The sequence below is a fragment of the Arachis hypogaea genome, chromosome 12 (genome assembly GCF_003086295.3).
Source record: "Arachis hypogaea cultivar Tifrunner chromosome 12, arahy.Tifrunner.gnm2.J5K5, whole genome shotgun sequence".
Lineage (NCBI taxonomy): Eukaryota > Viridiplantae > Streptophyta > Magnoliopsida > Fabales > Fabaceae > Arachis > Arachis hypogaea.
In genome coordinates, this window is record NC_092047.1 from 101061096 (window position 1) to 101085276 (window position 24181).

The 24181-nt window shown below is 36.1% G+C and overlaps 2 protein-coding genes across 4 annotated transcripts; both read left to right on the forward strand.

Annotated features, from left to right (window-relative positions):
* Positions 1-1612: 1612 nt before the first annotated feature.
* On the forward strand, positions 1613-4573 carry LOC112730364 (uncharacterized). Its single transcript, XM_025780451.1, has one exon. It carries the CDS (start codon positions 1613-1615, stop codon positions 4571-4573), a length of 2961 nt encoding a protein of 986 aa, XP_025636236.1.
* Positions 4574-11232: 6659 nt separating this feature from the next.
* LOC112727906 (uncharacterized) lies at positions 11233-22015 on the forward strand. Of its 3 annotated transcripts, none has more exons than XR_011868793.1 (19): positions 11309-11664; positions 12126-12353; positions 14284-14422; positions 14938-15089; positions 15403-15486; positions 15594-15656; positions 15897-16028; positions 16177-16383; positions 17344-17463; positions 17869-17918; positions 18408-18567; positions 18983-19120; positions 19731-19853; positions 19945-20043; positions 20292-20390; positions 20461-20550; positions 20666-20747; positions 21087-21217; positions 21300-22015. XR_011868793.1 is itself a non-coding variant. In XM_029290794.2 (19 exons), exons 3-19 carry the CDS (start codon positions 13383-13385, stop codon positions 21444-21446), a joined length of 1938 nt encoding a protein of 645 aa, XP_029146627.1. In that variant the 5' UTR covers positions 11341-11664; positions 12126-12353; positions 13331-13382; the 3' UTR covers positions 21447-22015. The 3 variants fall into 3 exon arrangements, 2 of the variants coding, with proteins under 2 accessions (XP_025633618.1, XP_029146627.1); XM_029290794.2 differs by lacking the exon at positions 20292-20390 and adding an exon at positions 13331-13403 and having other exon boundaries at positions 11341-11664; XM_025777833.3 differs by lacking the exon at positions 20292-20390 and having other exon boundaries at positions 11233-11664.
* Positions 22016-24181: the final 2166 nt, after the last annotated feature.

Sequence of the window (24181 nt, forward strand, 5' to 3'; positions counted from 1 at the left end):
GTTTAGTCCTAGCAAAAGCACATGGTGGTTTTATGAAATATTTAATAAGCAGTTCCAAAATAAAACTATTAATATTATTAATAAAAATAAAAATAATAAGAGAATACAATTTTGATATAAAAAAAAAGACATAGTAAAATACATTGGTTTTTCAAAGCTTTTCTCCTCTCATATAGTATTCCATCAGCTAATAATTCCCAAGTTGCATTCTAAACATACCCTGAGTTGCTAATGCTATTAGATATCAGTAGCATTGCAAATAATTTTCTTAATTGATGACCAGATGAAAGTTCAGCTACCTCATTGATAGCTGTAATGAATTCTCTATCATCCCATAGTAATCCCATGGAATAGTAAGTATCTTGGAAGCTAGAATATGTAATTCCATTAACTGTCCTAATAGACTCATATGTTGTGCAACCTCTCTGAACAACTAACAAAATTCTCATATAATAAATATCACTTGTGATATGGTCGTCATTAATACGAGCTATAACTCGGCCTTATAACCGTTATTAGCAGACGACATAACTCGTCATTAACCGTTACTGCTCGAATTTTATGAGCTATAACTCGGTGACGTCAATACTCCTATCATAACCGACGTCTTAAACGGCATAATAAGGTCAGTTACGAAGCCAATCATTTCAGAAACCGACAATTTATTACCAAGAATATAACAGACGAAGAGTTCTTCATATAAAGGAAGGTAAAGCATTTCTTTTGGATTAAGTTCAAACTTAACACTATACTGACTTAAGCATTGGAGTGCCTTTGCAGGTACATTCCCCCTCCTTTTTTATTGCTCGCACTCTCATACAACACGAAAGAAAGCTCGGATTCAAGAGTTGGACGTTTGGCCTCCGAGTATATTGCTCGGTGGATACTGGGTAATCAAAACCGATCTATTTCACAGGCAAGATCAATTGGCGCCCACCGTGGGGCCGAGGAAATCATATTTTTTCTTTTGGTCCCATTACCCCCTTCTACACCCATGGCTGACGTACCGCCTCCTCCACTGTCCGAGCTCATGCGAATGGTGGCTGAGCTACAACAAGCCAATCAACGAATGGCCGACGAGAACCAAATAATGGCTGCCCAAATCGCTGAAATAAATCATGCTTGGATTGAGCACAACGATACTCGCTGTCAGCAGCCAAAAGATGAGGAACATCAATCCCAACCCTCTCATGTCTCAGAGACTGCCCGAGCCGAAGAGCCTCAACCTGAAGATGAAAGGGAAGAGGCCGATGACCTTGTAGGACCCTTCACAGAAGAAGTAATGAACTTCGAATTGCCAAAGAGGTTCACTCTGCCACTGACCCTCACACCTTATGATGGGCTCGGAGACCCAAGGAAGTTTCTTAAGAAGTTCCGATCAATAATGATCGTCAATGGTGCATCAGATACAGTTTTATGCCGTTGTTTTCCGAATTATCTAGACGGCCCTACACTTGATTGGTTGTGTGCTTTGCCTGCAGGTTCTATTTCGCGGTTTCAATAGCTGGCGAAGTTATTTGAAGAGCATTTTGCCGGGTCCGCAATTTACTTGCACGACTCCGATTACTTGAATACTATCAAGCAAGGACCGAACGAAAGCTTGAAGGACTACATGACCCGCTTCCCCAAGGTCGCAATCAGTATACCTGACCTCCATCCCGAGGTCCACCTACACGCAATCAAGAGCGGACTTCGACCCGGAAAGTTCCAGGAGACAATCGCAGTAGCCAAGCCGAAGACTCTTGCAGAATTTCGTGAGAAAGCAAAAGGACAAATTGATATTGAAGAGCTCAGACAAGCTCGGAAAGCTGACAAGTCACAATTTCGAGAAGACGATAAGAGCTCAAGCACTAAGAAAAATTTTAAACTAACACCTCGCTTTGATTCTTATACGCAGTTCAATACTAAGAGAGAGGACATAATCAAAGAGATCTTGAACTCAAAATTGATCAAGCCACCAAGAAAAGCCGGTACCTATCAAGACGCAAAGAATGTAGACAAGTCTAAATACTGCGCTTTCCACCAGAAACACGGCCACAACACTGATGACTGTGTAGTCGCCAAGGACCTTTTAGAACGGTTGGCAAGGCAGGGACACCTTGACAAATACATTGGGGGTCACATCCAAAAGCGCGCCCCTCCTTCCACAACAAACGATCCCTTCGAACAACAAAACCGAGGAAAAGAGAAGGCATCTTCAAGCCACTACGAAAGACCGCGAGGTATAATTAATTGCATTTCAGGAGGATACGCTAGCGGAGGATCCTCGAATTCGGCAAGAAAAACATCGTTCCGAACAATATGCTCGGTAAACGGACCACAACAAGATGCTGAAATGACTAATCAACAACCAGAAGTTACTTTCACACACGCCGACTTCAACTCCAACATACAAAATTTGGACGACCCTGTGGTAGTCACTCTTCAGCTAGGGGATTTGTTGGTAAGAAAAGTACTCCTGAACCCCGGGAGCAGTGCCGACGTTCTGTTCTATTCCACATTCCAAAAAATGAAGCTCAGCGACAACATGCTACAGTCAACAGGTGGAGACTTGGTCGGATTCTCAGGAGAACGGGTTCCAATACTCGGTTCAGTGTGGTTACAAACGACACTGGGTGAGCATCCTCTTTCAAAAACTAATGATATTCAATATTTAGTAGTTGATTGCTTCATTCCATATAACCTTATCCTTGGCCGACCTTTTCTGAACAAGTTCGGCGCAATTGTTTCCACAGTTCATCTGTGTGTTAAGTTTCCCCTGCAGGACGATCAAGTCGTAACAATCCACAGAGATCATAAAGAAGCACGGCAATGTTACAACATCGGCATGAAATTTCAAAATCGTTCAAGGCAACAAGTCAACAATGTCGACATCAAGCAAAGCGGCCAGAAACTTGCCGACCTTGACCCAAGAGCCGACTTCCTCGAACGCCCAAAACCTTCCGACGACCTACAAAAAATGTATTTTCATAATGACCCTAACAAATTTACTTATGTAGGTACCTCAATCAACACATCAGAACTACAGGCCATCACGACCTTTTTGCAAAATCAAGCCGACCTTTTTGCATGGACACCCTCAGACATGCTCGGCATCGACCCACAAATCATCAGTCATAAACTAGCAATAAACTCGGCAGTCCGACCAGTACAACAGAAGAAAAGGAAACTCGGCGAAGAGAAAAAAAGAGCGTCACTAGAGGAAATCCAAAAGCTCATCAACGCAGAATTTATCAAAGAAATCAGATTTACCACCTGGTTAGCCAATGTGGTAATGGTAAGAAAACAAAACGATAAGTGGCGCATGTGCGTCGACTTCACTGACTTAAACAAAGCATGCCCTAAGGATTCTTACCCTTTACCATCCATAGACTCTTTAGTAGATAACGCGTCAGGTTATGCTACCTTAAGTTTTATGGATGCGTACTCAGGGTATAATCAAATCCTCATGCACCCCTCCGATCAAAGTAAAACGGCATTTATTACTGATTTCGGTAACTATTGTTATAAAGTTATGCCATTTGGATTAAAGAACGCAGGTGCAACTTACCAACGTCTTATGGACAAGGTCTTCGCCAAACAGATCGGCAGAAATATCGAAGTCTATGTTGACGATATGGTCGCCAAGACACAAATCGGAAATAATCACGTCACCGACCTCACAGAAATATTCGGCCAAATTTGCCACTACAACATGCGCCTTAATCCCGAGAAATGTGCATTCGCCGTTCAAGGGGGTAAGTTTTTAGGTTTTCTACTAACAAGCAGAGGAATAGAGGCGAATCCAGACAAATGCCGAGCAGTACTGGACATGGCCAGCCCAAAAACAGTCAAAGAAGTTCAGCGCCTCACAGGAAGACTCGCCGCACTCTCCAGATTTGTTCCTTGCCTAGCTTCAACATCTATCCCCTTTTTCCAAACAATAAAAAAGAAAAACAAATTTCATTGGAGCGACGATTGTGAGAAAGCTTTTTCAAAATTAAAAACAACTCTCTCACAACCGCCGATTTTGCAAAAGCCCCTACAAGGGGAAGACTTATTTCTATACTTATCAGTTTCTGATTGGGCAATAAGCTCGGTTATTGTTACAGAGAGGAATAAAGTTCAGCATCCAATATATTTTGTGAGTAAAACACTCCAGCATGCCGAGCTCAACTATCCGAGGATAGAAAAGCTCGCATTAGCTCTAATATTCTCGGCACGACGACTCCGACCTTATTTCCAAAGCCACGTCATTCATGTTAGAACAGATCACCCATTAAGGCAGGTGTTACACAAACCAGAAATTGCAGGAAGACTCATAAAATGGGCAGTCGAATTATCTGAGTTCGACATCAGGTATGAATCCAGGGGACCGATCAAGTCCCAATTCTTGGCTTATTTCATTGCCGAACTTACAATACCTTCAGAAGAAGACCATACAAAGCAATGGACATTGTACGTGGATGGCTCCTCCAATAATGGGGGCTGTGGAACAGGAATACGCCTGGAGGCCGATGATGGCCTCATATTGGAACATTCTTTACATCTAGTTTCAAAGCCAGCAACAATCAATCCGAATATGAAGCACTAGTCGCCGGGCTTCGACTTTGTCTAGATCTCCAAATATCGGCGATAAAGGTATACTGTGACTCTTTACTGATAGTACAACAGGTAAACGACCTTTTTCAGGTCAAGGATCCTCTCCTATCTAAATATCTACTATTAGTTAAAAAGTTAACTTCAAAATTTTCCAAATTTGAAATACAACACATCCCACGCGAACAAAATCAAAGGGCTGATATTTTATCTAAGCTCGGTAGTACACAATCCGAGTTATCTATATTGCATCAATTTACCCTTACATCTCCAAGTGTTACTCTAACAAATGTGTTAAGTGTTACACAGGAAAAGGATTTGAGGAACAACTTTATACAATATTTGCAAACAGGTAATATACCAGAAGAGGTGGACAATGTCAAAAAGTTCCGAAGACAAGCATCCTCCTTCACAATACTCAACGGAACATTGTACAGACGAGGATACACTCGCCCATTGCTAAAATGTCTCAACAAGCCTGAAGCAGACATAGCATTAGCAGAGGCATATGAGGGAATCTGTGGAACACACACAGGTGCACGAAGCTTAGCATCAAAAGTCCTCCGAGCCGGCTTCTTCTGGCCGACTTTAAACCACGATAGCCAACACAAGATCCGAACATGTAACAACTGCCAGAAACATGCACCACTAATACACATCCCGGCCGAGCAACTACATCACTCTGATATCAGCTGGCCTTTCAACCAATGGGGTTTAGACATACTCGAACCATTCCCACGGCGCCGGGTCAGGTAAAATTCCTCGTCGTAGGGATCGATTATTTCTCAAAGTGGGTGGAAGCCCAACCTTTGGCGAGAATAACATCCCAACAAATGATTTGCTTCATTTGGAAAAACATTATTTGTCATTTTGGAATACCTCACCATATCATAACTGACAATGGCCGCCAGTTCGCCGATCAGAAATTTCAGTCTTTTTTGCAGAATCTTAAAATCAGACAACATTTTGCTTCAGTAGAACATCCTCAAACAAATGGATTAGTTGAGGCAGCAAATAAGGTCATCCTGCATGCACTAAAGAAAAAGCTAGATGACGCCAAAGGCCTTTGGGCTGAGTTAATACCCGAAGTCCTTTGGGGTATAACACAACGCCACAGTCATCAACAAGAGAAACGCCATTCAGGCTAGTATACGGTTCTGAAGCTATGATCCCACTGGAGATCTCCCAGAGCTCCATCAGGACCTACCTCAGCAATAAGGAGGAAGCTCGGAGATCCGAGCTCGATATCATCGAAGAAGTAAGAGACATCGCCACATTGAGACAACGCGCAGCACAACACGCAATAGCCCGCCAATACAACAAATCAGAAAAAAGCAGATCATTTGTGAAAGGAGACTTAGTACTTCGAAGAACGAAAATAGTTTGGAAACCACCCTCACATGGCAAGCTCGCAGCAAATTGGGACGGTCCATACTGGATATCAGAAGTACTCGGCAATGGAGCATACAAACTCGAATCAATAGATGGTAAAGTCCTACCCAATACCTGGAATGTTTCTTCCCTAAAATAGTTCTATAGTTAAAAGTCAGGGACAGGCTTGTACTCTTTTTCCTACTACCAAGTTTTTGTCCCAAAGGGTTTTGCTTGAAGAGGTTTTAACGAGGCTAGCCTACCTGCAAATTTGTATTCAAAAGAAACACGAATTCATAATCAAACTTATCTCGCTCTATTCAGTTATGCGACTTATCTTTCTATTCACTATCTATTATCCATATAGCTCGGACAATGATAATACTCGTCCAAATTAACAACCTGCCACTACTCGGTAGTCGTATCAAACAGAAATGAAATATTCTCAGAATCACTTCCTATCAATCAAGAAAAAGCTTTTTCCTAAGAAGAAAGCACTACCATTAAAACATAATCAAACCGGTTCCACAATCCAAAAAACAAACATCAAAGTTCAAATAGCTATCCATTACAAAATAAAAACAACAAAATATCCAACAAACATAGAAAATAACAAACTACACATTATCTGCTTGATCTTCAACATCACCATCATCTTCAATCATCTTGCCATCACGAACGATTTTTCCAGGGTCCATCCCGGACATATCAACTTCTGGTGCCAAAAACTTCGCTTGTAACCAAGCTCTTTCAAACCCCTCAACAAAAGAATCCAGAATTTCATCAGCTTTTTTCTTCTCCACATCCTTTAGTTGAGCAGTAACCTCAATTAGGCGAGATTGTATGCTCGCCAAATCACTTTCCTTTTTCTTCAAATCCTCCACATCCTTAGCATAACTATCTTTCGTCTCCTTCAATAACTTCTCGGTCTTAGTTAACCGTGCCTGAAGCTCGGCAGCAGCACTTTTACTCTTAACCAACTCTTCCTTCAACATAGAAACCTCTCCTTTTTCCGTAGCAACTCTCTTATACTTCAACTCTTGGCTACGCCCAAGATTGGCAAGGCGCAAACCAACGACCTAGGCAAAACAATACGCCAAGTTTGTAAGACTTCCAAAAACAACAAATAAATAGATTAAGGTCGCTTATTACCTGCATGTACTGTCCAATCGCCATGTCTCCAACCTCCTTTGCAAGAGAAACATCAGCCGAGGATTGACAATACTCGTCCACCACAGCCATATAGGGGTACTCTTTTCCCCACACAGAAAATCCCTCACTTTGTTCCGAAATGTCATGAAGCCTTTTTTGATTACCCATAATAGCCTGTATTTCCTCAAGAGGGACCCCTAGTTCCTTTTCACCAGAATCCTCGGATAAGTCAACAAGCTCGGATTTCCTCTTCCTTTTCGCAATCACTTTCCTCCGACCTTGACGAGGCTGAGTAACTTCGCCAGTCCCAGCCATTTTCTCAGCATTAGAAGATAAAACCTCCTTCTCCAAATTCTTATTTTTGAAACGTGTCCTCAAGGACGCAGCTGAAACACCTGGATATTTGCCACCTGCAAAACACAGAGCACATCAGATATCCAAAGAAAACAAGTAGACACATCAGAAACAACCCTAAAACTCACCCAAATATTTTAAAACAGCATCTTTATCCTCTTCCCACTTCAGAAGCTCATACATCGAAATTAGATCTCCCCGACCAATATTCTCAACAAGAAACTCAATTAAACAAACATTTCTCGGAGAAATAACCTCTGGTCCGAGTATGTTCTGAGGTTCCGAGCACCAATACAATGGGAACCTCTCAGCTAGATTTTCATCTATGAAAAAAGGAAAATCTTTCTCCAGGCCCCTAACCTTGAAATACATCTCTTTAAAATCTTTAAAAGAAGATTTATACAACCTGAAAATGCCAAATCCAGGGGTGCTATTGAAATTTATCCAACCACCTTTCCACACCCCCTTGGCTTGAAATAGTGAAAAGAACAGGTCAACAGACGGCACCTCTTCCAGAAATTCCATTAGAATTTCAAAAGAACGAAGGAATGCCCACCCATTTGGATGAAGCTGCGATGGAGCACAGTTTAACTATTTCAAAACCTGACATTCAAAAGCTGTAAATGGTAACCTAACTCTCAGCTCTTCAAGAACACAGCTGTGCATGTAGAAAAACTCAAAACCCCTACCCCGGTGATAAACCCTATCATTAACACTACATGGCAGTAACTCAATTCCAACTCTAGAATTCTGCCTCACTACCTTACTCAAATCCACTTCCTTCACGGCAGCCTCATCACAGAACAACGACACCTGAGACCTCACATCATCCCCAACCCAGTCATAGGACCAATCTATCTTATCCTTTTTCTCCTTCTCAAACCCCCCATCAAAAACACTAAAACAAGCATGCAACCAGGAAAAACAAAGAGGGAAGAAAGAAATCACAAGCACACAGACATAACCATACCTCTCTTGCTCATTCTTCAAAGAAGCAGAAAACAAAAACGCCCAAATTCCAATCAGTAAAGTAATTAAACAAAACGAAAAACGTTCCAGATAACACCACTACCTCAGTCACATCAAACGACGAAAGGCACATTGGAAACCAACAATACATTAATGAAGCTACCACTCATTCTCTCTCCTCAATAAAAAACGGGCATGATTCCCCACGTGGCTCAAAACAAGGTTCATTTAATGAAGTACGTTAAACTGGGGGCTCACTCAGTAATCCACTTAACCGAGTTATAACTCATCACAAAAGCTCAACCTGCTTCATTAAAAAACTCTCCTCAGGCTAAGCTTGGGGGCTGTGATATGGTCGTCATTAATATGAGCTATAACTCAGCCTCATAACCGTTATTAGCAGACGACATAACTCGTCATTAACCGTTACTGCTCGGATTTTATGAGTTATAACTCGGTGACGTCAATACTCCTATCATAACCGACGTCTTAAACGGCATAATAAGGTCAGTTACGAAGCCAATCATTTCAGAAACCAACAATTTATTACCAAGAATATAACGGACGAAGAGTTCTTCATATAAAGGAAGGTAAATCATTTCTTTTGGATTAAGTTCAAACTTAACACTATACTGACTTAAGCATTAGAGTGCCTTTGCAGGTACACTCCCCCTCCTTTTTCATTGCTCGCACTCTCATACAACACGAAGGAAAGCTCGGATTCAAGAGTTGGACGTTTGGCCTCCGATTATATTGCTCGGTGGATACTGGGTAATCAAAACCGATCTATTTCACAGGCAAGATCAACTTGTACCTGGTGGAACATAGTTTAATCTCCCGATAGAATACCCTCGTTTGTGTGGATACCATTCCCTTACTTCTCTATCATAAACAAATTGATTTGGAAACTCAGTATATGTCAAAATTTGACCTGATTCAAATTTTTTATTGGCCTTCATCCATGCTAAGAATATCGTACATTTTCCTTCCTCTTCTTCCACGATTTTTCCAAGATCGTCATCGTCTTTAAAGATGATATTTTGCTCTCTAGGCAAATGAAATGCTAATATCATCACTGAAAGCCACCTCTGATGAATATCATAAGCTAAAGTTCTCCACACAGCCTCACACGCAGACAAATATCTGCAATCATAAAATTGTTTGATCTCATCAATAACCTGAGCATCCTCTCCACTGGAATCTTTCTTTGTAACTCCAACTGCTATCCTGTCTAGACCTTTATTCACATACTTGAACAAATATTTGATAGAATTTGACTTGTTGCATTACTCTACATTAACATGCGCTTGATAAGACATCAACAGATATGCATTGTATGGAATCACATTCCTATTATCCATATGGATTCCCTTCTTCTCAGTAATCACTCCTGTGTCTCGTCTTCTATATGATGGGTATCCACTACATCGATAACTATAGTTCTACTGAATGTTTTGGGATAATATTTAGTGTAGTACCCATCTTTCATGCTGGGAGATTTTGAGAAAGCTCTATCACATGGTCCATGAATCATATATGTATATACAACTCTAAACAATTTTGGGTGCCGAACAGGATTTGGCAACTCTAAAAATATTAACCGATCAAATTGAGTTGTCGTTGTTATATTATGGTCTCCACTTAACCATAAAAGAATGTGAGCATGTGGTAGACCTCTTTTTTGGAATTCCACCAAATACATGCCTTATACCAAAAAACAAAAAAATATATGTTATAAATAAAATATCTATTTTATATATGTGCTTTGATAAATTAATGGTGATAATAGAAAATCAACAATATGTTAAGTAAGAAAATATTTTGTCATTTATTTTATAACAATCTAAAGGAATATTTCTCTAAAAATAAGGTTAGATGAAGAACAATACCTGCATCTAGCACTCTAAATGGAATTCCGTGCTTAAGATTTGAGATTATCATGTCAAGCTTAATTTTGAACATTCTACACGATATATCCGGCCGGTCTTCAACCTTTAAGTTCCTTGGATTGTTAATCCTGCCAATCTCTTGCCAACTCGAGTTACAAGTCATTGTGATGAAAAGGTCTGGATATCCATATTTCTTACAAATTGCCATAGCATCTTGACAATTATTAAACATGTATCTCATGCCACTAATGAAGGACGCGGATAGGATGACATGTTTGAATTAAATTTGCACATAAAGTAAATAAATATATTAACAATTTTTAAAATTCTAAATTAACGTAAATATATTTAAATTTATGTATGTACCTCAATTTTTTGAAAAAATCTACAAAAATTTAAAAAGTAGTGCTAAAAAGAATCAGCAAAATTTTAAAAAATAGTATTAAATTTAAAAAATAACAACCTAAGTAAAAAATTTTAAAATTTAAAAAATAACAACCTAAGTACAACAATCTAAGATTTAAAAAATAACAATCTAAATAAAATAATTTAAAATTTAAAAAATAATAACCTAAGTATAACAATCTAAACAAATAATTTAAAATTTGAAAATAACAACCTAAGTAAATAATAATTTATAATTTATAAATATAAATCTAAAAATTTCTAGTGACGACACCTAAATAAATAAATTCCCATACTCAACGTATGAGCGCCACTTCAGCATATGAGTTCCCCATTTGTATTACTATAAAGATAAAGATAAAGATAAAAATTATCCAGTGACAAACCCTTAAATAGAACTCAGTACCACGACAAATTAATTTTTGGCCTGCCGGATTAGCGGATACTATAAAAAAACAAAAAAAAAAGATTTATCTTTAGTATATTAATAAGTAGAAGTAAATAGATAATACCCGAGGAGATAGATGGCTTTTTTTGGTCGGGTGTTCAAAGTTTCATTAAAATTGTAATTAATTTACACTAACAATAATATTAAAGTCGTGGGTAAAAGGAGAGATATCTCGGAATCACGTATTTCTTCGTCCCACGCCCTCTTCCTCCTTTGTTTTTGCGCTCTCTCTTTCGCAATTTCAATTCATTTTCATTCGTTCGTTCGTTAATAATAAAAACAAAACAAAACAAAACAAAGCTACAACAAACAACCCTCACTTCTTTGTTCTTTCTCTCTCTACCCCAACAAACCCTGCTCTCTTTCTCTCTCTACCACAACTTTCTCTCTCTAGGGTTTCAGCACCAGCTCTCAGTGACGCTCTCCACTCCTCGTGATCCACCGCACCGATCAATTTCGCCGTTCCGCCCACGATTCCCTTTTGTTTTGCTTGCTCAGGTTTGCAAATTTCGATCTTTTTGGGCGCTCTCTTGTTTTTTTCTTTTCTCTGTTTCTCTCGTAATTCGAAGCTTCGCATGTGAATTTTTTGGTTCATTTCTTTCCCACATTGATTCCGATAATGGTAGTGTTCCCCCTGCGAGCTGGGAGCATGTCAGAGGAGAGAGTCTAACTGGGATTTCGCTATTTTGTTTCTATTTCCAAATTTTCTTAAAAGTTTGGGGTTTGGGGTAATCATGGTGGGAGAAAAAGCTTAATTGTCATAGGAGGGCAGAGTATTTGATTTTTCAGCTGCGTTATTTTATTAATTTCCACTATTGCGTGAGCATTTTGTATTTGAGGATTTTAGCAAAAATTTTTGGGCCTTTGTCATGTTGAGCTGATACTTTTATACCACAAGCTGGTAAAATTTGTGAACGTGCTGGTTTAAGAATGGGGTGGCCGATTTTTGAATGGTGCAGGGCAAAAGGGTTGCTTTGCTTGCAAACAAAGGTAGTTGTGGGCAGTTTGAGATTCTTTTGTAGTGTTGGTGAGGAGGGAATGTTGCTTGATGCTTGATGATAGTTGCTATGGACTTGAATGCATCGCCAGTCCCTGAGGAAGATGAAGATATCTTTGAGGGACATGTTGTCGAAGAGTACCATGCACCAGAGGAACGTGTTGAAAGTGCAGTTGACATAGCACGCCGGGTACCCTGTCCTCTCATCTTTTATTTTCTGTTTCTATTTTCTTATTATGGATGTGTATGTTTCTTTGATTCCCACAGTTATGATAGTACTTACTAGTGTCTCATTTATTATGCCGATAAGAAATTGTGAATAGATGTTCATAAATGATTTTCATTTGGTTTGACTGTGATCTGCCTTTTGATGCCCCCTAAAATTTGACATTTATTTAGGGTTTTGGGGTACTGAAGTGAGGATTTTAATGCTTAAGTGCTCTCCTTTGAATATAACACTGATTGTCAATGAACTATTATGTGCACCAAGGTTATCAAATTGCAGTTAAAGACTTGAATTGCTAGGGATATTGAATTGTGAATTGTATTGAATTGTAAGATTTAGATGCACAATTTAAACTTACATTATACATGACGTATCATAAATAAAATAATATTCTAGACTAGGAAACGACAAAAGCAATAGCGTAAGGTCATCACTGAAGTCATAAATAAGGTGGAAAATCACAAAATCTTCTATCATCAATACGAAGCTAAGACCAAGCGGTGAGCGACCCATTCTTTTATTTTTTTAATTTTAAGCTACATTACAATATTGGTTATAGGTCAAATAGGTGTGATTGAAAATAGTGTTTTGTCTCCTTTTTTATTCGGTGCCTATAGTTTCAAAAGAAAAAAAAAATGTAGGTGGGCTTTGGGCTACAAATCGGGTAACAAAAGACCTGGTTTGTTTGTGTGAATGTTCCAACCTATGTGTAGTGCATGACCGCATGTGATGCGTGATTGTGAATTATGTCAACCTTGCAATTCAATGTGAATCGAATTGAATGATTGACTCAATGAATGCAGTTCTATCATCTCATCATTTCAACTAACCGATTTGCATCACTAGCACCTTGAATCAAAGCTGATTGGCCGATTCATGATTTGGAATTGTGTTATTTGATAATTTGTACATCTAATGGTTTTTCTCCTATTTATATCTAGTGTAAGTAAGATTCTAGAGGATTCGGGAATATCATTCTATTCTAAGGTGGGCATGGGTCCTTTCTTTTCTAAGGTCTGTGACTGAAAGTTCATTCAGATCCCATCCATTTACTCCCCAGATGTTTTGGTCAATTCTTCTAGTGATGATGTTAGTACTTGTCTGCTCTGTTTTCTGGTATATTATAAATCGTTTGGTTTCTTGGAAACTGGAGTCAGGCTTAATATCATAAATACTCGATACAAATTGTAAATGTGCTTGATTGGTTGCCATCATAACATGATAAGGTGTTGAGTTGAGCATGTTTGTGGCTTATTATTTTGACGAGTACGTGGTAGAAATTGCTTTAAAGACTTCTTGCAATACAAAAGGAAGGATTTATGATTGAAGATGAATTTGTTGAGTCCAACTTTGACTGGAAACAGTTTAATGTTGCATGTGATTTGAGTCAAGAAAATTTTTGTTTTGATTAGCATGAAATCTTCTTACCACCGTCTACTGTCTCCGCGTACTCCATCTTTCTGTCTGTTCATACTCTCACATAATGACAGTAATTCAAAGTTTGAGTTAGATTTTTCTGTGTTATGAAATGTGATAGTTAAAATAATGCAACGAGGGCTTTTAATCGAAAACTTTTTTTTACTGGTGGAAAATTAGGCTTTTAATCAAAAGCCTTCTAGCAAAAGGAGTTTGATTGATCTTTTGGAATTTTATTGGACATCATAGGAGACCATAGAAAAAGGAAAAAGCCTACAATCCCAAGATTTCTTTCTTGCTATGTTAACATTCTATTAGAACTGGTTAGAGTTTCCAACAATAATTCTCTTTGGTTGTTCAATAGCACAATCATTTATAAGCTACATGTTTACTTCTTGGGTTTTCACAATTATTCAAACCGTATTTACCTTAAAATATCTAGTCAGTAATGCAATTCTTCACATATTGCTTCTTTTAGGAGCGCGAAGAGAGAAAACAACGATTGAAGAGAGAACGCTCTGATGACAGACCTGGGCATTTATCACAGTCACGTGGATATGATCAGTTGTTTCAAACTAAGGCCCTTAAATCATATGATAAAAGTAGGCTTCCACCAGGTGAGGGTCTCCTTCCTTGGTCCACGTGCTTTCTTGGAAGTGATCAACAGTAATGCTCTAATGTGATTCAATTCTTACTTTCACCGTGTAACTTAATATGGTCACATGATGCTATTGTTATCTGCATGTCAGCTTCAGATGGTTATCCTTATGTTGAACTTTGTAGACTTGTACTGGGTTTTATTATTTATCATCGATGATTTTCACATGTAAAGTTTCCTTTTTTTTTTTTTTTTTTTTTTTTTGTAAATGGTAAATTTGGTTAAATATAAATGAAAAGATTTATGATGTGTTATGTGTGTAGTGCGCACACATGCATGGTATTGGAAGATTTTTTTTTTTATCTTATAAAATGCAGATTGATATCTACTTATTATTTCTTTCAGTCATATTTTAGGTTGTTGGAGTACATTTTATGTCAGAAATCAAGATAAAGATGGTTGTATTTCATCTAAAAGAAAAAAAGATGGTTGTATGTGACAACAAAATATTGTCATTTTATTCTTTACTTGCAGGTTGGTTGGATTGCCCTTCATTTGGCCAGGAAATTTTTGGTATGATACCTTCTAAGGTTCCACTTGGTGAATCATTCAACGACTGCATTGCTCCTGGTAAAAGATACTCATTTAAACAAGTGATACATCAGATGAGAGTCTTAGGGAGAAAAGTAAGTATTGTTTTCTACAAAACTGCAACTATCCATTTGTATTTTAGTTTTTCTGTTTCATGTGTTCCTTTTTGCGTTTTTCTTCAACTTTAAATTGAGGTGCAGGAGTACTCGAAGGAAAATAGTTTCTGGATTTTCAGCAAATAGAAAAATATACTTTTGTTGTATCAGTCTATCTAGTTGTTTACTCGGTTACAATATCTGCTGTTTGTCTTTAGCAGCTAAATTAAAGAAATTGAATGCTTGATTTCATCCGGAAAATCTTTTTAACAAAATATGCTGCTTATTTACATATGATTCTCTTTATTTGCAGCTTGGCTTGGTAATTGATTTGACAAATACTACTCGGTACTATCCAGTGTCAGATTTAAAGAAAGAGGGTATTAAGCATGTAAAGGTGTGTAGTGGCCAAGTTTTGCTTGCCAATTCAATGCTTTTCAATCTTTTGTGGCTTAAAACTGTGATGCCACTTTCTTCTTACATTTGAAGATTGTTGTGTTTTAGATCCAATGCAGGGGGCGCGATTCGGTACCTGATAATTTGTCTGTGAATCAATTTGTCTATGAGGTTTGTTCTTGATCATATTTTTGCAGTCATCTCAAGTTATTTAAAAGAACATGGCATGCATTTCATGTCCTCTTCTAGGATTCATCAGTGATTCATTTTTTACTCAAATTAATATCCTTATTTTATCATATCAATATGGCTTACATAATTTTTTGACATTTTCTTTTACAAAATTGTGTGCAAGAAATTTCATATCAATATGGCATTGTCTAATCTGTCAGTGATAATTTAAATTTCCAGGTCACACAATTTGTATCACGTCAAAAACACTCAAAGAAGTATATACTTGTTCACTGTACTCATGGACATAATCGTACTGGATACATGATTATCCATTATCTAATGCGTACTACATCAATGTCTGTTACTCAGGTCAGTAATCAGTTATGCAGTAATTTTATAATTGTAACTCTCTCTCTCTCTCTCTCTCTCTCTCTCTCTCTCTCTCTCTTGCATAATATGTCTTTTTCAAATGTTGCTTGATTTATGTATTTAGAGTTTTGATTTGTTCATTTTGTAGGCAATAAAAATATTTTCTGATGCACGCCCTCCAGGAATCTACAAACCTGATTACATTGATGCATTATATGCATTTTATCATGAAAAAAAGCCTGAAATGGTAAATTGTCCTCCTACTCCAGAATGGAAGAGATCTTCTGAACTTGATCTCAACGGTGAAGCAGTTCCAGATGATGATGATGATGGAGAACCAGTCCCCCATTTGAATGTATGGATAATATATTGAATTTTGGTATTTCTGCTTGTATTATCATCTTATGCTACATGATTACTTTTTGATCTTCTGGTGTGTTGAGTCCTATTTTATGTTTGGTCTCGTGGAACGCATTTAGAATCTAAAATTTTCTTAGATAAGTCCTAAGTGGCACTTAAAAACTATGAGGGAAAGTTGCAGGTTTTTAAGAAGTTGATTGAAGTTGCTGATCAATATTGATTGCACCTTGTCCTTTCCATTGTGGTGCTTTGAAGGTTTTGGTGGCAGTGTACTGGTTTTGCTGTTTCTTTGGTTGTTGTTGAATGCCTATTTTACGTCCTCCATACGATATAACTGGACCAGAACCAAATACTATAGGATAGAAATTTAGATATATTCACCTCACTGAAGTAATATTGAGGTAATGTTCAGAATAGAGGGAATGATTTAATACACAGTGAATTAAATTACCACATAGAAACAAAAAGTAAGTCTTGCTGCATTCTGAATTTCTTTTTCTGTTCTTGTTTGGTACTTGTCATCCTTGAGTCCTACCATACTTTTTGCTCTAATGAATTCCTTTAACATGAATAAAAAGAGAACATAATGAGTCCAACAAAAAGAAAAAAAAAACTCCTTTTTTTCACCTCATTATTTTTTATTTTATTTTATTTTTAAAAATAATGCCCATTTTCACTGCTGGCTAGTGTGTCATATCTGTGACAGGTAAATGTATCATTTGAAGAAAAATTAGTACTGTTAACTTCTTTATGTCTGTCTGTGTTTGCCTGTGCGGTCTGGCAATTTTAAGATTTGCATCAGGCCAGATATCTGTGGTACCTGACATTCCTGAATGTTGGTTTGGTATAATTATGTTATCTTTTTCTTTAATAGTGTTATACTCATATTCATGGGGAAATAGTAGAGTCAACCACGTTACATGTTTAAATCCTGAAATTTTCCTCATTCTATCAGGAGAACCATGAGACAGACACTCGGTTGACAAATGATGATGTTTTGGGAGATGAGATACCTTCTGATCAGCAGGATGCATTCCGGCAGTTCTGTTATCAAACACTTAAATTGGGTGTTGGGGTAGGTTTTCCATCCCCCGAGTCTACTGCTTAGATTTCGAGCTCATTTTTGGAATCAATGTTTTAATTTAGCTTCGGTGCAGCTAAACATTCTTATTCAATTACATTTTAATAAAGTTGATGTCATTTAATATGCTGCTTGCTACTTTATCATTTAGTTGTGTGTTATGCTTGTCAATTGTCATATTGCTGTGCCTTGTGCTTGCCTTTTGATGTGCTTGGACATGTCTTGTGTTTTCAAGGCATTTGTTGTATTCTTGCTATTTCTCTTGCCTTTGGCTTTGGTCTTATTGTGTAAAAAGTTCTCATTTTAGCCAGGTTATTGACATTCCTAGCTACTTTTATGGATTTTTCATACTTCCTTTGGGATTAGTCACCTACTTCATTCAGCTCTTATATTTTGCAGCCCAGGGGACATGCACAATTTCCAGGTTCACATCCAGTTTCTCTTAACAGGTACTACTTACATGAGCCATTAATAATTTTCTTTTATCATATCTTGGTATGTTATAATTATAAACATTAGACCAAGGACTGCTATTTGTTTTAGCTGTAATACTTTTTTTGTTATTATGTCTTGTTTCATGATTGTGCATCATGGTTTCATTCTCTTGCTTACATGCATCTTCATCTTGTTTGTCTATGGAAGTTATTAATGCTTGTCAAAGGGGATATTGTGTGAAATGATCAATTATTTATTATTTATTTTGAGAATTGTACAAATCCGTGAGGATGCTTTTGTCCCATCATTAAAATTGGAATATCTTTTATTATTGTATCTAAACTAGATCTCTTGGAAAAGTTGTCAGTTTTTTGAGCTTCAATGATTTCGCAGATTTTTGTAATTGTCTTAATTGGTTTCAAGAGGTTTTGTTTAAGACATTGTTTCTTATTCATGTATGAGTTTTATCTGTTGACATTAAATTTTGTATCATTGTTATGTAGGGAGAATTTGCAGTTGTTACGACAACGTTATTATTATGCAACATGGAAAGCTGATGGTACAAGATATATGATGCTAATAACGATGGATGGGTGTTACTTAATTGATAGAAATTTCAACTTTCGAAGGGTCCAAATGAGGTTTCCCTGCAGGGGTACAGAGGTGTGTATACTCCTCTATGTTGTTATTGTTGTTGTTGCTTTTTGTTATATATATATATATATATGAGCTTATGAAATAGATTTTGACATTTGAGTACCATCATCACTGATTAATCAGTATACTACAAATAAAGCTCCTAATCTTTTCAAATGATTTCTGTCCAATATGTGGGGAGACTGAAAAGCTATTTTTTCTTGATTCCTCCTTGATCTTCCCCTCCCTCCCCTTCCTTCCACAACCCCCACCCCAAAAAGGAAAAAATGTAAAAGAGAAAAAGTTGTAAGCTTTTGGTCTTTTATAGAGGATATTGTCCTCCCATGACTTTGTATTCTTCCTCTCTTCGTTTTAATAAAATCCTTTCATTGCAAAAGAAGAAACTAATGAAAACTGTTATGTTATATTTTTGGGTTCTAAGGGTTTGGGCGAGAAGACCCATCACTTCACATTACTTGATGGTGAGATGATTATAGATACATTGCCAGATTCACATAAGCAGGAGAGAAGATACCTTATATATGATCTGATGGCAATCAACCATTTATCAGTGATAGAGGTTTGGTGCATTTGTAATTGCTCAAAGTAATGCCGGATGATGTCCATTGTTTTTGATTAATTTTATTCAATCTATTCTCATGGTAGGGAGTCATATACAGTTTTTGTTTTTAATATATATTTTGTCTCAACTTTTCTTTAAGACAAATGTTTAGCAAACCTAAATAATTCATTCTTCCATTTTTCCTTTCTCCATTTTCTTATATATTTTCGCTGCATTTGGGTCTAACCTATCATCTTGTCCTTAGTTGTTACTCTTGGCAATTTTTTTATTAGTCGGATCAACAGGAAACAAGTTAAATGCTGCCTGACGAAAAGAGATTCTTCTTTGCATTATGTTGATTAAGCAATTAAATTGGTTCTGATGAACATTATGTCTTATTAGCATGAGTGTCTGGTTCCTTTTTGTTTCTTCACAGGATGAGTAACCTCTGTATGGGTCAATAAAACATGTTGGTGGAAAATATGCTTTCATGAAACATAATTTGAACTTCGAGTTTTTCTTTCAATAATTTGCCTCCACCATGTTTATTGTTTTCTCTTTTTAGTTTTGATTCTGTGATACAAGTTGTACCTAGCTGTGTATGATTATTGGCAAACAATTGATGCAGCGACCCTTCTATGAACGGTGGAAGATGCTTGAGAAAGAAGTAATTGAACCTAGAAATACGGAAAGGCAACATATTTTCCAGAGCAGGAACCCTTACTACAGATATGACCTGGAACCATTTAGGGTATTTATTTTGGTCATTTAATTTAGCCTAGAACAGTTCAGATTTACGTTAGTTTCCCATGTTGCATTTTTGATATGCTTGAAATGTTCAGGTGAGGAGGAAAGATTTTTGGTTGCTCTCTACTGTCAGTAAGCTTTTAAAGGAATTCATTAAAAAGCTTTCACATGAGGCAGATGGTCTCATATTTCAGGTAGGTTTTGATAATCTTAAGGGACCAAAGAGCAGAATGAGATTTTCTATCCTGAACCCTATGCTTGTATATTGATACCAAATTTGCAATTAAACTACTTTGGATCATATTGCTCTTTGGTTCTTTGCTTCAAATCCTGTTTGATTGCTTCATTTGTTAAGATATATGCATTAGGACATACTTCGATAGTGTTAGAATGAGAATAAAATGTCTCTGGCTGATATAGCTTAATCTGATATGATGTTCAGTGAAAGTTTGGGAGGGAATGAAAATGAAGAGGACCATGTTCCTAGACTACCACATAGTCCAGTTACATAGGGCCATTCATTATCCTCGAAAATCCATGTGTATATTTTCTTACTTCTTCCTTATGATTCTAGATTGATGGAGATTGTTACTGACAATATTAATGATCAGGGCTGGGACGATCCATATGTACCACGAACTCATGAGGGCCTGCTAAAATGGAAATATGCGGAGCTGAATTCAGTGGATTTTCTCTTTGAGGTTGTATAATCTCATTAGTGATTGTGGAGTTGGATATTGTTCAATTATTACATGGTCATTTATTGTTGCTGACTTGCTGATGCTTCCAACTAATTTAAGCTGCCCATGTTGATAGGTCGATGATGATCACCAGCTACTTTTTCTCTATGAACGTGGAAAGAAGAAACTAATGGATGGGAATCGGGTTGCATTTGGAGGTCAGTCAATTTTTTACTTGACTATGCTTGTTCGACTAATCATAAGTTGATATGTGATTTTTCACTCATGCTTCATCAACATCACTATTCTATGTGATCAGGAAATAAACGAAGTAATGACGGTGTTATCTGTATGTTTTCTGAAGTGTTCTACAATCTACATGCCAATTCCGTGTCAACAAATTTTGTTTTTGGGTTGGGGTGGGGAGGGGAGATAATGCTTTAGTAATACTGTACATGATTTGCTACTTGTTTATGTTGTTAAAAGTGGGTGGCTTATGCCCTATTCTTTTCAATTGCACTAATTGAAATTGCTGACTCTAAATTTAAAATCTGCAGATGATTCAGATCCCGCTGATTATTCTGGAAAGATCATAGAGTGCTCTTGGAATTCTGATAATCAGGAATGGGTATTCTTGCGAGTGAGGACAGATAAATCAACTCCGAACGAGTTTAATACATACAGGAAGGTGCTATATTGACACCCATTTTCCAACTTCATCAATTTATTATCGTCTTTCTTGCCTACAGCCATCTTGCAATTTATTGCAGGTTATGCGAAGTATTAAAGATAACATCACTGAGGAGGACTTGTTGAACGAAATAAATGAGATAATTCGCCTTCCCATGTATGCTGACCGTATAAAAGCCGACAGTAAAGCCACTCAGCATGCTATTATGGCAAGGCGAAATCGGTGAGGCACATGTTGGGTATTGTGCCTTCAATTTTTCCACTGGTGGGAGAATGAGAATGAGAGTCGGATGTTATTTTGTGACATCAGTTGAAACCAGCAGCAGGTCTATCCACTGATGGTCTGAAGTTGTATTGGTTTTGGCTATTCAAAGGTTGCTAGATCTATAGTATGTAATTAGTTTAGGCGTTGCGGTAATTACTGCAGTGCAGATGAGTTTGTATGATGCAGTTGGTAGTTGGTACCGCCTCAAATTCTAGCGTTGAATGCATTCCTATGGTTGTCCTGATTAGTATAGTGTTAGGCTTAGGATATCAATGTATATTATTAATTTTTCTTTTGAGTAGTAGTGATATTATAATGTTAAAAAGTGTAGCCGTTTCTTAGGTCAGTTCATTTACATTTATTAGATTTTCTTTTTCAGTATGTTAATATTAATGTGTTCAGAAGTAACAGGCCTTCCATTGTTTGGGAAACTATCCAGCTCATGGTTCCTCCCTCGTTAGCACTTGAGAGGTCACTACTTTGCTATTTCTAATTTAATGCAGAGTTGTATTATTTGCACTTGGATGGATAGATGCTTTGCCCAGCACTCAAATTATGGGAGTTTACCTGTCTAATAGGTGTCAAAGTAATTACTAATGCTCTTGTTTTTCTGGGCAACAGTTTGGCAAGAATCTCTGGATCAAAAAATTTCTTTTTAAAGAAAATACTCCTGAATATCAACATATTTTACTGTTCGGAAACGCTTGCTACTGATGAAGAGATTAAAATGAAGTTTAAATAAGTGCCTTGTTGATTAATTTTTTTAAAAATAGTTTTAAAGTACCGATATTTAATAATATGCAACAATATCTTAATACAATCAAAAGTAAAGCGTAGCAAATCTCTTAATACCAAGTGGTGTAAATATGTATTTATAAAGATAGAATAAATCGTAGTTTTTCTTTTGTGGTCATTACATCCACTTTTCTTTTGATATTGGATTAATAACGATTTTTGGGTGGTATAGAAATCAGACTTATCTGATTTTTATAGTAAGATCTTTCGAATTGTGTTTAAAAATTTTAAAATAATAATCTGAGGTCTTTGACTTGTGTACGAGTCTGACTTGTGTACCTCAACTTTTTTTTTAAACACAAATCCAAGAATTCTATTTGAATACTTACACAAGTTTAAAAAATACAAAAATTTATAATGTTGAGATATATCAGTCATTCTACTAAAAAAAATTAGCCTATTACATCTGGTATTGAATCCGAGACCTCTAGACAAATAAGGAATAAATACCATTGAGTTATGGCTTGTTGGCCAGTAAATTATAGTTTAAATTTAAAGCAATGTTTTATATGCAGTAAAAGAGAATCACGATTTTCATTTAATTTCTTTTTGTCTTCGTAATAAAAACTACTATTTACTCTTTCTTTACTTAGCTCTCAAATTTAACTATTTTTAATATACAAAAGTAGATGGCTAAATTTATTCACATTATTTTTAAGATATTTTTCTTTTTCTACAACATCGCTTATTTGGCAAAATTTTAGAATCAATCATTCAATTTTTGTCAAATTAACTATTATTTTCAAATCAGCAAAATATATATACAAGTAATAGAAATATATGTAAATTAGGGTGCAAAATTACTAATGACAATAATTAAAAATTAATAGTGTCTAACTAAATTTGTAACTTACAAAGACATTAAATTTATTGGGGTTATAAATTTATTGTATTATAAACAATACAATAAATTTATAACCCCAATAATTAATTTATTAATTTCTATAAATAACTCATCAAATATAATAAACATTCATATTACAAATGTCATAATAATATTATTAATCATAATAAATTTTAGGTTACAAATATTCAAATTTTATACTATTTGAACTATTTATATAAGTCTCTTATCACTATTCCTTCAAATAACATCAAATTTAGTACAAAGAAATTTATTTTCGAACTACACAACATCTCAAACTTACTCAATTGAGCATAATTCTTTGGACAATATCACTAAACAAACATACTCAATTGAACATCATTCTTTGGATAATATCACTAAACAAACAGACAATTGGTTTATAAAAAATCGCATGGTTCGTTTATAAAAAACATTAACACCCACAAATGAAGAGGAATCTCTTTGCATAGAAATGATTATATTAGATGGAAAGGTACAAAACAAACATATTTATTGTATTTTTAAATTGAATTTATAAAAAAAATACTTTAATTATTTTTGCTTTTTATACTTTTTATATTATTTTCTAGGCTTTTTTATTTAAATAAAATAATAGAAAATCAATTTTACGTGAATCCCCTAAATGAAATTTTAAAACATGAATCCCCTAAACTATATAATATATAAATCGTTCCAGGGTGATGTGAGTTAGATAATGCATGAAACATGTTATCCTAGGACGATTTATGCATGAAATTTATTGAACAAATGCACATAAATCGTCTTAGGGTAACATGTTTCATGCATTATCTAACTCACATCATCTTAAGACGATTTATATATTATATAGTTTAGGGGATTCACGTTTTAAAATTTTATTTAGGGGATTCACATAAATTTAATCTTCTATTATTTTATTTAAATAAAAAAGCCTATTTTCTAATACTTTATATATAATTGTATTCTAATATCGTTACAATTATACTTCTTTCTATATGCTATTCATTGTTCCTTTTCTAATAACTTAAAACAAATGTAATTCTTTTTTTTAACTA

Coding starts and splice junctions, on each gene's coding strand:
- LOC112730364 (XM_025780451.1), top strand. CDS start 1,613: ATGACCCGCTTCCCCAAGGTCGCAATCAGTATACCTGACCTCCATCCC.
- LOC112727906 (XM_025777833.3), top strand. CDS start 12,222: ATGATAGTTGCTATGGACTTGAATGCATCGCCAGTCCCTGAGGAAGAT. Junction 18,568..18,982: donor TTCCCTGCAGGGGTACAGAG/GTGTGTATACTC, acceptor TTGGGTTCTAAG/GGTTTGGGCGAGAAGACCCA. Junction 20,551..20,665: donor CAGTGGATTTTCTCTTTGAG/GTTGTATAATCT, acceptor CCATGTTGATAG/GTCGATGATGATCACCAGCT.